This window comes from Odocoileus virginianus, chromosome 20, assembly GCF_023699985.2.
Source record: "Odocoileus virginianus isolate 20LAN1187 ecotype Illinois chromosome 20, Ovbor_1.2, whole genome shotgun sequence".
Classification (NCBI taxonomy): domain Eukaryota; kingdom Metazoa; phylum Chordata; class Mammalia; order Artiodactyla; family Cervidae; genus Odocoileus; species Odocoileus virginianus.
Genome location: NC_069693.1, coordinates 3,857,424 through 3,871,077, shown reverse-complemented (window position 1 = coordinate 3,871,077; position 13,654 = coordinate 3,857,424). Strand labels below are relative to the sequence as shown.

Genomic DNA, 13,654 nt, shown 5'->3' with positions numbered 1-13,654 from the left:
GGCATCAGAGAGAAACGGGCGCGCAGCGGTTACAGGCTTTATTAACAAACGGGTGTAAAAAACCAGATGGGTCTGGCTGCCCCTCTGGGCTCCCACCTTCCTGGGGAGGGGGGCTGGCCGGGCAACCCTGTGCCCACCACCCCCTCCCTGGGGCTCTCTCCAGGCAGACAACCCTCCCCTGCAGAGGCTTCACTCAGCCCCTTCTGCCTCCACAGCCGCACCCCCTGCAAGCAAGGGCATCGCCCCCCACCCACTGCCCTGGGGTGGGGGTGGCCCTTGTCCCTGCCCCAGTCCTAGCCCGGGTGTGGGGCATACTTGCTTGGCTTCCTCTCCTACCACATGTCATAGCGCAAGCGACACAGGCTTGGCAGACAGACAAAGAGATTTCTCAGTGCAGACAGAATCTGAGGCAGGGCTTGGACGGGTTGACCTCTCTAAGAAGTTCAAACACTAGGGATGGGTGTCAGGCTGTGGCAGGGTCTCTTGCCCTCTGCTGGGCCCTGGGTGGGTGGGGGTTCAGGGAGGGAAGGTGTGGAAGTGCCTGCACACAGTGGGTGCTGAGTGCTGCCTGCCCTCCCTCCCGGGGGTGGAGTCACAGTTCCTTGCTGAACTCCCGCACCAGCGTGTAGCCCATGCAGCCCCAGCTCCCCTCGGCCTGGTAGCCACAGCCCTCCAGCAGCCCGGCCACACCCCACGCCGCCACGGCCACCGGGACCACGAGGCGCGCCCGGGGCTCCCCCATGCCGCCGGCCCAGGCTCGCGCCCGGGCCTCGGCAAAGGCCAGCAGGCGCCTGCCGACGCCTCGGCGGCGGTGCCAGCGGGACACTGAGAGGCGGGTGACCCGGGCCCCGTCCCCAGCACCGGAGCCTGGGGCTAGGGCCAGGACCCCGCACACGTCCCCTGAGCCCCGCACTGCCACCCAGGGCCCCCCGAGGCCGCCCGGCGGGGGCAGCGAGCCCCAGCGGGCCCGCAGGCCCAGCTTCATGGCCGCCACAGCCAGGAACACGGGCAGGAGGAGGGCCAGGGCAAAGGAGGCCAGGACGAAGCGAAGGCCGCTGCTGGCCGCAGCCAGGAGGAGCAGGGCCGGCGGCCGGGTCAGCGCATGAAGGGCCACGCGGTTCTCCGTGTCCTTCACACCAGCCTGCAGGCAGGAGGGGCAGTCAGCATGGAAGCTCCCGGGGGCAGCAGGCAGTGGGGGCGGAGGCAGGCCCTGCCCGGGTGGGAGCGATCGGAGGGGACAGCAGTGAGCCAGGGCTTGTGGCAGGCGTGCCACGGCGTGAACACACCTGCTGGCTGGCACACTGGGCTCTGAATGAGGGAGCGGGTGAATTAGGAATGGTGGGCGCTCCGGGTTCAGTGGAGTTGCAGGCGTGAGGCACCACAGGAGTCTGGACAGAGGAGCAGCCCCACCAAGAGAGGAAGCTGGAAGGGGCCTCGAGGTTCTCAAGGGCCAGGCTCGGAGGAGTAGGAGGCTGGGTCATAGGGCTGAGGGGAAGTGGGAAGATGGAAGGGCTTGTACTGCGAGGGGCACGGCTTGGATCCATGGTGGGGGAACACTAACATCCTGCGTGCCATGTGGCATGGCCACACACACACACACACACACACACACACAAAACCATTCTCCATCCCCAGGTTAGGGAGAAGGCACTAGAGACAGGAGGGTCCAAGACTGGAAGAGTCTTAGGAGCAAAAGATTGCTCTCCATGGTTACCGCTGGCTCAGGAGGGTGGCTGAACCCACTCGGAATGCCACCCCGCCCCCTCCCGGGCTCCCTGGTGCCCCTCATTCTGTCCCCGCCCCTCCCAAGCTCATTGGTGCCCCCATTCTGTCCCCACCCCCTCCCGGGCTCTCTAGGGTCCCGCCCCCCACCCCGAGTGGTACCCTCGGTCCCACGCCCCCGGGCTCGGTGGCGCTGCTAATGGCTCTCACCTTCAGCATCTCCAGCACTAAGGGTTTCTCATCTTCCCTCATCTCCCGCACCGACAGGTGGCTGGGGGCCATGGCAGCCCCCAGGTCGCGCGCCCCCAAAGGAGCAGGCGTGCACCTGGCGAAAACAAGCAGGTCAGTGTCAGGAGGGCACCTCTTGCCCCCCAAAGCGCCCCAGAGCTGCGGGCCACCAGCGGCAGCGTGTCCAGGTCAGGACGCGGGATGCTAGCGGCCTCTAGGCGAGGGCCAAGACACGACAGGCTTCCCGGTCAATCAGCGACCTTCCGAAAGCCTCTCGGGTGAAGCCCGCCCCGGCAGTATTTGGCGACCCACGCCTAAAACCCTGGTGCCCGCCAACATCTGCCAACACCGCGCTGCCTCCAGGCCCCGCGGCTGCCATGGGGGTGAGTGAACCCCCCAGCCAGGGAAAAGACCGCGCTCCCCGCCCCCAGCGCCCAGAGCGCCTCTGCCCCCCGGCCGCCCCCGAGCAGCGCCTGTCGCAGTAATGAGGACTTGCAGACACCTCTGTGGGTCGCTCAGCTTTTGACAAGGTGCGGGGGGCGGGGGGGCCGGGTCGGGGAGGGGTCGCCGGCGGAAGTGACGTCAGACCCGCGCACTGGGGGCGGGGCGGGCCTGCTCTCGGCCTTAGCAACCGTTGCCAAGCGTCTGCCCGGACGGGTTAAGAGCCGAGAGGAGCGGCGGGGAGAGCGGGGCGTGCAGGACGCTGGCAGGGGAGGGGGCCGGACGGAAGGGCCTGGAGCTTTGGACCGAGCCGGGGGCGGGCAGCGGGGCTTACCCAGCGCGCGCCCCGCCGGCTTCCCGACGGCCCCTGGTTGCTAAGCGACCTGAGCGCGGGGGTGGGGCCGCGAAGGCGGCTTGATTCCCACTGGCTCCCGGGCTTCCGCGGGCGCGGCCGCGACAGCATCTCGGACCCACAGGTTCCCAAACTGCCCACCCGGGTTGTCAGTGACAGTCGGGATACGCATTTCCGCCATCCACCTATTTTTCTGTGCGGTGACTTACAGAGAACAAGCGGCAGAACCAGGATTCCAGATTCCAGCGCCTCCCCCATAGTGACCGTTGCGTCCCTTTTCTTAAAAAATGGTTAAACAGGGCCCCCACATAGGAGCAGCGGCTGGCCCCAAGACGCAAAGTCACCTGTGAACCAGGAAGCAGGAGACTCCCCAGATCCCAAGTGGTGGCTATGGTCATTGACCTCCCACCCCACCAATAAGAAAAAACACACGAGAGGGGATTCTGGTCTTTATTAGCAAGCCCAGCCTGCAGCTCCCCTCCCCTCAGCCCAGCTCAGGCGGAGATGGGGTCGGGGCCTCTGTGTGGGGCGGAAAGAGGTACCGGTGGTCCGACTCAAAACGTGTGCACCAGCTGGACCGCGGGCAGAGTCTGGACAATCTGGATGGACGGCAGGCCCTGAGGGGCCACGCCCCCGGGTGCTGCTCCTGCGGGGACCACTTGTACCATCTGGGGGCCCGGGGCCGCAGGAATGCCCGCGGGAGCAGAGGCTGGGCCAGGCGGTGGGGGCGCCAGCAGCTGCAGCGCAGCGGCGCCCCCGCCAGCGCTGCCGCTCTCCAGCAGCTCTGCGGCCGGGGCGCTGCGGATAATCAGCAGCTTCTGTCCGGGCGGGCCGGAGGCGGGCGGCTCGGCCAGCCCCGACGGTAAGGTCTCTACCTCCTGCACACACAGCTGGGTCTGCTCCCCGTCGGCCCCGCTCAACACCAGCACGCTCTGCAGCCCCTCCTCCGTCTGCAGTGTCTCAAAGAGCACATCTGGGACCACCCCGGGGCCGGCCTCGCCCTCGCCAGACTCCCCTGGGCCAGGGTCCGCCAGCAACTCCTCGGGCGCCCCGCTCTGAACCACCAGCAGATTAGGCGCCTCGGTGGTCACGGCTCCCCCGCTGGAACTGGACAGCGGACCCGTCACAGGCTGGAGCTGGACCGTGGTCACCTCCTGGGCCGGCTGGAGCTGGACGGTGGTCAGTTCAGGAGCTGGACGAAGGGGCTGGAGCTGAACCCCACTCACTTCCTGCGGGCCTGTCTCCCCACCCGCCACGTTCTGCAGAACTATGAGGCTCTGCCCTCCCACGTTCGCCCCAGCGTTGCTTCCTCTCTGCACGCCTAAACCCCCAGAGCCTGGCAGCCAGACTACTCCAGCGCCCGGCCCAGCTTTCCCCGCGGCCCGCGGGCCCTGCCGGGCACAGCTGCCCCCCCCAGCGGGGCTGGAGGAGGGCAGCAAGATGAGTTTGGGGGGCGCGGGCGGGGGCGGGGGCGTGGGCGGCTGGACGCTGCTGGGGATCAGCTGCAGGCCCTGAGCTGTCTGCACCAGGAGAAACGTTTGCGAGTTGGGAGCGGCGGGGCCGGGGGCAGCGGCCGGGGCCGTCCCCCCGGCCACCTCTAGGGAGAGTGTGGCCTGGAGGTGGGGGAGGACGTGCACATCCTGGGTGGCCGACGGGGCAGGGGCGGCGGCCAGCGGGGCCTGGGGCTGGGGGCCGGCCGCGGGGGCATGCGTCCTCAGGTGCCGCTGCAGGTAGGCGGCCATGACGAAGCTGCGGCCACAGACCGGGCAGGCGAAGGGCCGCTCGGCCGAGTGCGTGCGCTGGTGCAGCAGCAGGTTGGAGGAGTGCGTGAAGGTCTTGGGGCAGAGCGGGCAGCGGAAGGGCCGCTCGCCCGTGTGCACGCGCTGGTGCTGCCGCAGGTTGGAGGTCTGTGCGAAGCTTTTGCCGCACACGCCGCAGGCGTGGGGCCGCTCGCCCGTGTGCACGTGCCGGTGGCGCCGCAGGCACGACGTGTTGCGGAAGGCCTTGCCGCACTCGCCGCAGGCGTAGGGCCGCTCGCCCGAGTGCAGCCGCAGGTGGTACTGGTAGTGCGAGGACCACTTGAAGGTGAGGCCGCACTGGCCGCACGTGAAGGCGCGCAGGCCCGTGTGCACGCGCTGGTGGATGGCGAGCAGCGACGAGCGCTTGAACGCCTTGCCGCACTCGCCGCACTGGTAGGGCCGCTCGCCCGTGTGGTCCCGCAGGTGGTAGCGCAGCCCCGACGAGCCCTTGAAGGCCTTGCCACACTCGGCGCACTTGTAGGGCCGCTCCGCCGAGGCCGGGGCGGGCGCCGGGGCCGGCGGGCCGGGCGTGGGCCCCAGCGGCTCCTGGGGGCAGGTGACCTCGGCGGCCTCGGCCTGGGGGGGCGGGCGCCCGGCCGCGGCCTCCTCCACGTGGCTCTGCTGGTGCGCCAGCAGGCTGGCCAGCTGCGGGAAGGCGCCGTCGCAGCTGCCGCAGCGAAACGCCTGCCCACCCACTGCCCCGTGGCTGTGCTGGTGGCGGGAGAGGCCGGCCACCGTCCGGAAGGACTTCCCACAGGGGAGGCAGGCGAAGCCGGGGGCGGCGGCGGCGGCGGCGGGAGCGGGCTGGGGCAGCGGGGACCGCGTAGGTGGGGGCGGCGGCGGGTCGGCCTTGGGCACCTCTGAGGGCGCGGCGGCCGGCGGTGGCGGCGCCTCGGGCCCAGGACACGGCTGGTGCTCCAGGAGCAGCTCCTCGCTGCCAAAGCCCAGCTCGCAGCCATCGCAGCGGTACACCAGCTCCACCGTGGTCTCGGCCGCCGCCAGGAAGAGCTCAGGCACCACGGGCGGGGGCGCGGGCGGCGGCGGCGCAGGCGGGCTGGGCGGCGGCAGGGGCTGCTGCAGGTAGGCGTCGGAGACCAGGACCTTGCTGCCGGCGGCGGGCTCGCGCGGCGGAGGGCCAGGGCCGGCGCTGGGGGCGGCAGCGGCGACAGCGGCAGCGCCATGTGTGCGCTGGTGCAGCAGCAGGTTGGAGGAGTGCGTGAAGGTCTTGGGGCAGAGCGGGCAGCGGAAGGGCCGCTCGCCCGTGTGCACGCGCTGGTGCTGCCGCAGGTTAGTGCTCTGCGTGAAGCTCTTGCCGCACACGCCACAGGTATAGGGCCGCTCGCCTGTGTGCACGTGCCGGTGGCGCCGCAGGCTGGACGAGTTCTTGAACGCCTTGGGGCAGTCGGGGCAGGGGTAGGGCCGCTCGCCCGTGTGCTGCCGCAGGTGGTACTGGTAGTGTGAGGACCACTTGAAGGCCAGGCCGCACTGGCCGCAGGTGAAGGCGCGCAGGCCCGTGTGCACGCTGCGGTGGATCTGCAGCAGCGACGAGCGCTTGAAGGCCTTGGGGCAGTCGGGGCACTGGTAGGGCCTCTCGCCCGTGTGGCCCCGCTGGTGGTAGAGCAGCGCCGACGAGCCCTTGAAGGCCTTCGGGCAGTCAGGGCACTTGTAGGGCCGCTCGCCCGTGTGCGTGCGCTGGTGGTGCAGCAGGCGGGACGACCAGCGGAAGGACTTGCCGCACTCCCCACACTCATACTGCGCCGGCGGGGCAGGGGCCGCGGGCCCGGGTTTCTCCCCAGGCCCCTCGGCGGTCGAGGCCGGCGCCATGTCCACGTGGGAGCCGACCATCACACCTGGGGAGGGACACGGGGTCAGGGCAGGCCGGGGGCTCCCCGCACCTCCACTCACATGCTGGACCATCGCAGCCCCACACCCACAGGCTGGCCTTTTCAAAGGCAGGGAGCACCTCCCTTCGGACAAGGAGGCTGCCCGCGATGGAGGCCTTGGGTGCTCAAGGGGAAACTTCCGGCACACTGGGAGGAGCTGGTCACTCCCTGATACGGCCATCCCCTCCCGGAGGCGAAAGCATTCTCTGCCCCGTCCCCCTAAAGACAGGCGTGTCCTTAAAGAACACCAGATCTCTAGCGCCCTGGCTCCAGATCCTTTGGCAGGCTCCCTCTAAAGACCTCCTCCTCCATCCTGCCTTGTACCTGCTCCCACTTCCGAAGCCCCTTACCTCTAGACAGAGCCTCTCAGACACCCACTCTCCACCCCCACGCATCCTGCTCCAGCGCCCCCTCCTGGCGCCTGAACCCCAAACCAACCACTGACCCTGCAGCCCGCACCCTAGCCCCTATCCAGACCCTAGCCACCCCCTTACTCAGCATACGTGCTGCCGGTGACCTGAATCCGCCTGGCCTCCGTCTCCCTGTGCATCCAAGCCCAAGGATCTCAAAGCTCCCGCCCCACTGCCCTGCACTGCCCACCAGGTGACACCTGGCATGTCTTCTCTCCTGTCCCCTCTTGCTCTTAGCCCGAGGAGCCTGCCACTGACCCTGTGGCTGAGAAAATAAAAGCAACCAGAACAGAATGTTCCCACGATGCAGCAATCACACCAGTGTTTCTCAATGGCGCGATGCCATCTGCACACCCCCCACTACGCCCCCACCCCAGGGGACATCTGGCCATGCTTGCAGACTGGGTTGGCTGCTGTCGACTGGAGGGGCAGAGGCCAAAGACACTGCTCCACGTCCTAAATGCACAGGACAACCACTCACCCCCCAAACAGCAAAGAGCCATCAATTCAAAATGCCAGGGGTGCTGAGGCTGAGAAACCCTGAACTGCCCCCCACCCCTACCATCTGCCTCCTGCCTCTGGGTCAGAGACTCTAATTTTCCTCACGTCCTGGACCATCCGCATCAGTGTACCCATGGGATAAGTCTCCCATCTTTAAAAAAAACAAAGACCCTTCACCCCACTTCCTCCTCCAGCTGTGGCCTCCTGTCTGTCTCCATGCAAAGCCACCCCAACATGCCATCAGGACACCCTTCCTCCCATCTCAAACCCTGCCAACCAGACCCTCCCCCACAGTCATGGCCTCCATGGTGCTAAAGCCAGTGGTCTCTGCTCAGTGGTCAGCAGACACCTTGGTTCTCTCTCCTTGAACCACTGCCCTGGCTTCTGGGCTCCCCACTCCTCTCACCTGCCAGCCCTTCTCTGTTTTGGGTGGCAGTCCTACTTGTGAATACAGGAGAGGCCAAGGCTCTGCCAGCCCTCCTCTTCTGCACCGACCCTCTCCCTTGGGGCCCCCACCACTCCTGGGACTCCATAATCTACGAACGGGACCACTCTGAAACTCCTCACCACTTGACACCTATCCCTGGACACCTACACCCCTGCTGGGCGCCTAAGAGACACCTCCCACTTAACAGGCCCCACACCTAGCTCCAGTTTCAATTTTTGTTCCTGCTGTCTCCCCTCTGTGTCCCGCCCCGCTGCAAGTATCTCTTTCACCCCCAGTCTTCTCCATCTCTGAAGACACCTTTGTTTTTCCTCAGGCCAAGAGTACCCGGGCACCCTCTACTCTGCTCTCTCTCCCTCCCTCTGACCAGTTCATTAGCTGACTCCCCTATCCTGGCAGGAGCATTGCTGGAATCTGACAGTTCTCCTAGTTCCCATCCTTACTCTTTCCACCCCCAGCCTGTTCCCAACACAGAGGCTGAATGGAAACTGCGGACAAAGACCACCTCAGTGCTCTGTGCTAAAGGCTTCCACAGCTCCCCTCTGACAGACGAAAGCACATCCCTCCCCAGAACCTACAGCCTTCCCACGGCCTGTGGCCTCCTCCCCTCCCTGACTCTCCGCCTGCTGGCCTCGCCAACCCTCACAGCCAGCCCTCACAGCTCCCTGCTCATGGGGCCGCGGCAGGCATGCCTGCTCCCACCTGGAGCCCTCACACAGGCCCCTGCCTAGAAGCCCCTTCCCTCCATCACCTCCAAGGCTTTATGGAAACGTCATCTCCGGGAGGTATTCCCTGATCACCCTGCTAAACTCTGCAGTACCTGCCAACACGCTGCAATTTCTTTCTCTGCCTTATTATCCCCCCCTCCGCCATAGGGCTTATCACTTTCTAACCTACTTTATAATCAGAGTTTCCTAGCATCAGCACTGTTGAGATATGGGGCTGGACGGGGGTCCAGGGGGCTGTTCCCTGCACTGCAAGTTGGTCAGCCCCTGGCCTCTGCCCACTGGATGCAAATGGCATCTTGTTCACTGTTGCTTCCCGGAGCCTAGAGTCTAGAATGCGTCTGGCACAGAGTGAGTGCTCGGTGAACACATCTTGAGTGAAACAAAGCAGGGCATCCTCTCTGCACAGGCCATAAAGATCCCCTTTGAGAAAAAATGAGCGACCCCTTTGAAATGGAAGCACCGCCTTTTAAGAGACTACCCCAGGAAGCTGCACGTGTCTTTCAGAAGGCAGCATGCCTTAAGGAGAAGACAGCCGTACTCTGGAAGGGACCGGACCCTCCTTATCCAGGAAAGAGCAACCCGTCAAGAGGCCAGGCCACACCCTTCCATCAGGCCCGACCTCCCCTTTAAGAGGGTTCTGGCCCGAGTACCCACCTATCTTGCTGAGCTAAACTAAGGACTTGCTTTGAAGCCACTAGGATGCAGAAGCTTTTCCTTCAACGTGTGGAACACTGTCAGCGGCCTTTAGGAGGCGAATTCTTTCTGGGGGTGCGGGGTGGGGCAGAGGGGCGATGGGAGAAGCGAGAGCTTGCGAACTGCACTACCTGCCCCGAACCTTTAAAGAGTGGTCCCTTGCCCTTTAAGAGGGCGGGGGCCAGCCCGGCGGACAAAAGTCGGAGGTGAGGCAGCGCCCTTCCCTTTAAGGCACCCCTTCCGGTTTCACGTTCGCCGTTTCCCCAACGTCTCCGCCCTCCAGTCCCTCCCCCACCCCCGCCCCTCCGGTCTCTCACCTGCGGCCCCGACCGGGGAACGAGCGGAGGTGGCCCAGAGCCCTCCCGCAGGGGTCGACGGGAAGGCAGGGCCCTGGCGGCGGCGGGGCGGGAGCGGGGGCCGGGGAGGGGGCGGGGGCGCGCTCCCTCCCAACGGCCCCCGGCGCGAGGCACCCAACCTTTATCGGCGGCCTCTCGCGCACACAAACCCCGACGTCGCCGCCGGTGCGTCAGGACGCCACGTGCGCCGAGGCCCCGCCCCTCTACCCCATTGGCCGCCGGCGGCCGCGGCGCTCTCGGGCCCTTACGGCGCGAAGCATCCTGGGAGTTGTAGTTCTCCCGGTAAGCCCGACCGCCGATCGGGTCCCCGAGGCGGTCGCTGGGGTGGGACCAAGGCCGGGCAAAAGCGGGTTGGGGCGCGGGGTCGGACGTATCGCTTTATTAGCATCGACTCCCTTTTGTCTGTGATAGAATCCCAAGCAGGCGTCGCCCTGTCACTCCTGACCCACGCCCAGGCCCTCGGGGCTCCCGTTACCCCGGTGAGGGAAACCGAGGCCCGCAGTGCTGCGGTTGCGGGCGTCTGTCGCCTGCTCGCGAGTGCGCCTGTCAGGAAACCTGGGCCTGGCTTTGCAGGGGGCTCGTCCAGGGCACTAGGGACTCCTCTGAGGGCTTAGGGGCCGCCGGGACGGTTCTGAACCCCCTGTCTGCCCTTTCCATGTTCACCAGCCTCCAAGCCACACCGACTTTTCTGCGGGCCCTCCCAGTTCTCAGCCGGGGCACTAGTTACATCTGGGCTCACCTCTCCTTGCTGTGGGGGCTGTCTTGTACCTTGCAAGCTGGTTCAGCCCGGCCCCCACCCACCAGAGGCCAATAGGGCTCCCTCCAGACCTGGCCACAGTCCCCTGGTTGAGAACCACTGTTCCAAGGCAACGCCTTTCGGCCTGATGACCATGATTCATGCCACCCCGTACCCTATCCCGTCTCATTTCCTACTGAAAAGTCGCTATGTTAGGGATAGAATCGGATAGTCATACAGGTAGCTGCAGATAGGGAAAGCTAGGAAACTTTGGGAGGCCACTGTAAGTTGATGATCACTCAAGAAAGTTACTGGACCGTGTTCCCTCCCCCGTGTTCCTTTAACTGTAAGATTGTAGCCCACTTAATCCTTGGTGGCAGGGAGGGGCGTCCCTGATGGCTCAGATGGTAAATAATCCACCTGCAATGCAGGAGACCCAGGTTTGATCCCCGGGTTTGGGAAGATCCTCTGAGAAGGAAATGGCAACCCGCTCCAGTATTCTTACCTGGGGAATGCCATGGACACAGGAGGCTGGTGGGTCTTCACTCCATGGGGTTGCAAAGAATCCCTCACAACTGAGCAACTTTTTTTTTTAACCCTTGGGGGAAGAGCTCCCTCGCCTGCCCATTTGCACCTCTTACAAGCATCCTATATTAATAACTCTTCTTCCTATGACTTAGTCTCTCACTGGGTTCTTTTTGTGATGAAACCTCAAGAATCTGAGCTTCATTGAGTTGTGAGACCAGCTGTGTGGTCTTAGTGGGAAGACTGGGTTTGGCCCGGGTTCCAGTCCCAAGCTGAGATGAATGGTCTCACTTTTGCTAGGAGGGGGTCCCATTACATGCTCAGTGCTCATCTCTGCTCCATGTCAGAGGGTTGGGGTCTGCCTTTGCCACCCAGGTGTCCCCAACAACCAACAAGGGGCCCTGTCAGGACCAGGCGGCCCTCTTGAATGAGTGAAGTTCTACAGCCTCCCAGGTGGTTGGACCATAAAGAAGGCTGAGCTCCTAAGAATTGATGCTTTGGAAGTGTGGTGTTGGAGAAGACCCTTGAGGGTCCCTTGGACTGCTAGGAGATCCAACCAGTCCATCCTAAGGGAAATCAGTCCTGAATATTCATTGGAAGGACTGATGCTGAAGATGAAGCTCCAGTACTTTGGTTACCTGATTCAAAGAGCCTTTTTCCACAGTTCCTGGGAAAGACTGAGGGCAGGAGGAGAAGGGGGCGACTGAAGATGAGATGGTTGGATAGCATCACTGACTTAATGGACATGAGTTTGAGCAAACTCCAGGAAATAGTGAAGGACAGGGAAGCCTGGTGTGCTGCATGCAGTTCACAGGGTCCCAAAGAGTCAGACTCAACTTAGCGACTGAACAACAAAAGACAGTTCCCCAAGCCCCCAGGCAGGCTGGGACTCAGGGGTTATCTGAGCAGTCAGACCTACCCTGCCCTGCAGGGTCTTTATGAAATCCCCAGTGAATTCACAAATATAAAGCCGGTGGCTTACAGCTCAGCCCAAACATTCCTCTCCCTTTAGCTTCTATCTACCTCCCCTATCAGAAAGGGGGAGCACACAGTTGCACTCATCTCACACGCTAGTAAAGTAATACTTAAAATTCTCCAAGCCAGGCTTCAGCAATACGTGAACTGTGAATTTCCAGATGTTCAAGCTGGTTTTAGAAAAGGCAGAGGAAGCAGAAATCAAATCGCCAACATCCAATGGATCATCAAAAAAGCAAGAGAGTACCAGAAATACATCTATTTCTGCTTTATTGACTGTACCAAAGCATTTGACTGTGTGGATCACAATAAACTGGAAGATTCTGAAAGAGATGGGAATACCAGACCACCTGACCTGCCTCTTGAGAAACCTGTATGCAAGTCAGGAAGCAACAGTTAGAACTGTACATGGAACAACAGAGTGGTTCCAAATAGGAAAAGGAGTACATCAAAGCTGTATATTGTCACCCTGCTTATTTAACTTATATGCAGAGTACATCATGAGAAACGCTGGGCTGGAGGAAGCACAAGCTGGAATCAAGATTGCTGGGAGAAATATCAATAACCTCAGATATGCAGATGACACCACCCTTATGGCAGAAAGTGAAGAAGAACTAAAGAGCCTCTTGATGAAAGTGAAAGAGGAAAATGAAAAAGTTGACTTAAAGCTCAACATTCAGAAAACTAAGATCATGGCATCCAGTCCCATCACTTCATGGCAAATAGATGGGGAAACAGTGGCTGACTTTATTTTTCTGGGCTCCAAAATCACTGCAGATGGTGATTGCAGCCATGAAATTAAAAGACGCTTACTCCTTGGAAGGAAAGTTATGACCAACCCAGACAGCATGTTGAAAAGCAGAGACATTACTTTGTCAACAAAGGTCCATCTAGTCAAGGCTATGGTTTTTCCAGTGGTCATATATGGATGTGAGAGTTGGACTATAAAAAAAGCTGAGCGCTGAAGAATTGATGCTTTTGAACTGTGGTGTTGGAGAAGACTCTTGAGAGTCCCTTAGGCTGCAAGGAGATCCAACCAGTCCATCCTAAGGGAAATCAGTCCTGAATATTCATTGGAAGGACTGATGCTGAAGCTGAAACCTCAATACTTTGGCCACCTGATGCAAAGAGCTGACTTATTTGAAAAGACCCTGATGCTGGGAAAGATTGAAGGCGGGAGGAGAAGGGGACCACAGAGGATGAGATGGTTGGATGGCATCACTCACTCGATGGACATGGGTTTGGGTGAACTCCGGGAGTTGGTGATGGACAGGGAGGCCTGGTGTGCTGCAGTTTATGGGGTCGCAAAGAGTCGGACAGGACTGAGTGACTGAACTGAATCGAACCTACCGGGACACCTGAGCAGAGTACTGAATGGTTCAGGAGGACGAAGGGAAGGCTAGGGAGAAGCGAGAGCAGGCTGCCACCCGGGGTCTGTATCCCCAGCTCTTCCACACGCCAGGCCCTGCCCCCTAACCCAGGCTTATGCAAGGAGGCCGAGGATTCTCCGGGAGCAGTGGGATCCCGTTCTCTGGGGCCTGGGGCCTTTTTGGGAAAGGGGGAAAAAATCTGCAGATCTGACAGGCTCATTTTCAAAGCATCAGTTATAGCCCTGTGGGGCGCCTGACGGAATGCCGGCACTGTGTCTGGCTCCCCAGGGACACGCTTGGGAGGAGCCGTGGCCCCCCCACCACCACCAGCCATGCCTGCGCTGGAGCCTTCACGGAGCCTTGACTGTGGACTCCTCGGCACAGCTCTACGCCAGACCCTGAGTCACAGGCCCTGACCCAGAGGCACCAACTGACACAGACATCACAGGAGGTCATCAGAGGCACCCAGTCCAGGTTCCGGGGCCTCCAG

At 62.5% G+C, this 13,654-nt stretch overlaps 2 protein-coding genes across 4 annotated transcripts; both read right to left on the bottom strand.

Annotated features, from left to right (window-relative positions):
• Positions 1-23: 23 nt before the first annotated feature.
• Positions 24-2,832, bottom strand: NAT14 (N-acetyltransferase 14 (putative)). Of its 3 annotated transcripts, none has more exons than XM_070450347.1 (3): positions 2,726-2,832; positions 1,933-2,047; positions 24-1,141 (listed from the first exon to the last, which is right to left on the bottom strand). In XM_070450347.1, the coding sequence occupies exons 2-3, from the start codon at positions 2,002-2,004 to the stop codon at positions 593-595; spliced, it is 621 nt and encodes a 206-aa protein (XP_070306448.1). In that variant the 5' UTR covers positions 2,005-2,047; positions 2,726-2,832; the 3' UTR covers positions 24-592. The 3 variants fall into 3 exon arrangements, with proteins under 3 accessions (XP_070306448.1, XP_070306447.1, XP_020768467.1); XM_070450346.1 differs by lacking the exon at positions 2,726-2,832 and adding an exon at positions 2,539-2,662; XM_020912808.2 differs by lacking the exon at positions 2,726-2,832 and adding an exon at positions 2,453-2,539.
• A 347-nt stretch (positions 2,833-3,179) lies between these two features.
• On the bottom strand, positions 3,180-9,722 carry ZNF628 (zinc finger protein 628). Its single transcript, XM_070450341.1, has 2 exons — positions 9,520-9,722; positions 3,180-6,392 (listed from the first exon to the last, which is right to left on the bottom strand). Exon 2 carries the CDS (start codon positions 6,385-6,387, stop codon positions 3,298-3,300), a length of 3,090 nt encoding a protein of 1,029 aa, XP_070306442.1. The 5' UTR covers positions 6,388-6,392; positions 9,520-9,722; the 3' UTR covers positions 3,180-3,297.
• Between the last annotated feature and the right edge of the window lie 3,932 nt (positions 9,723-13,654).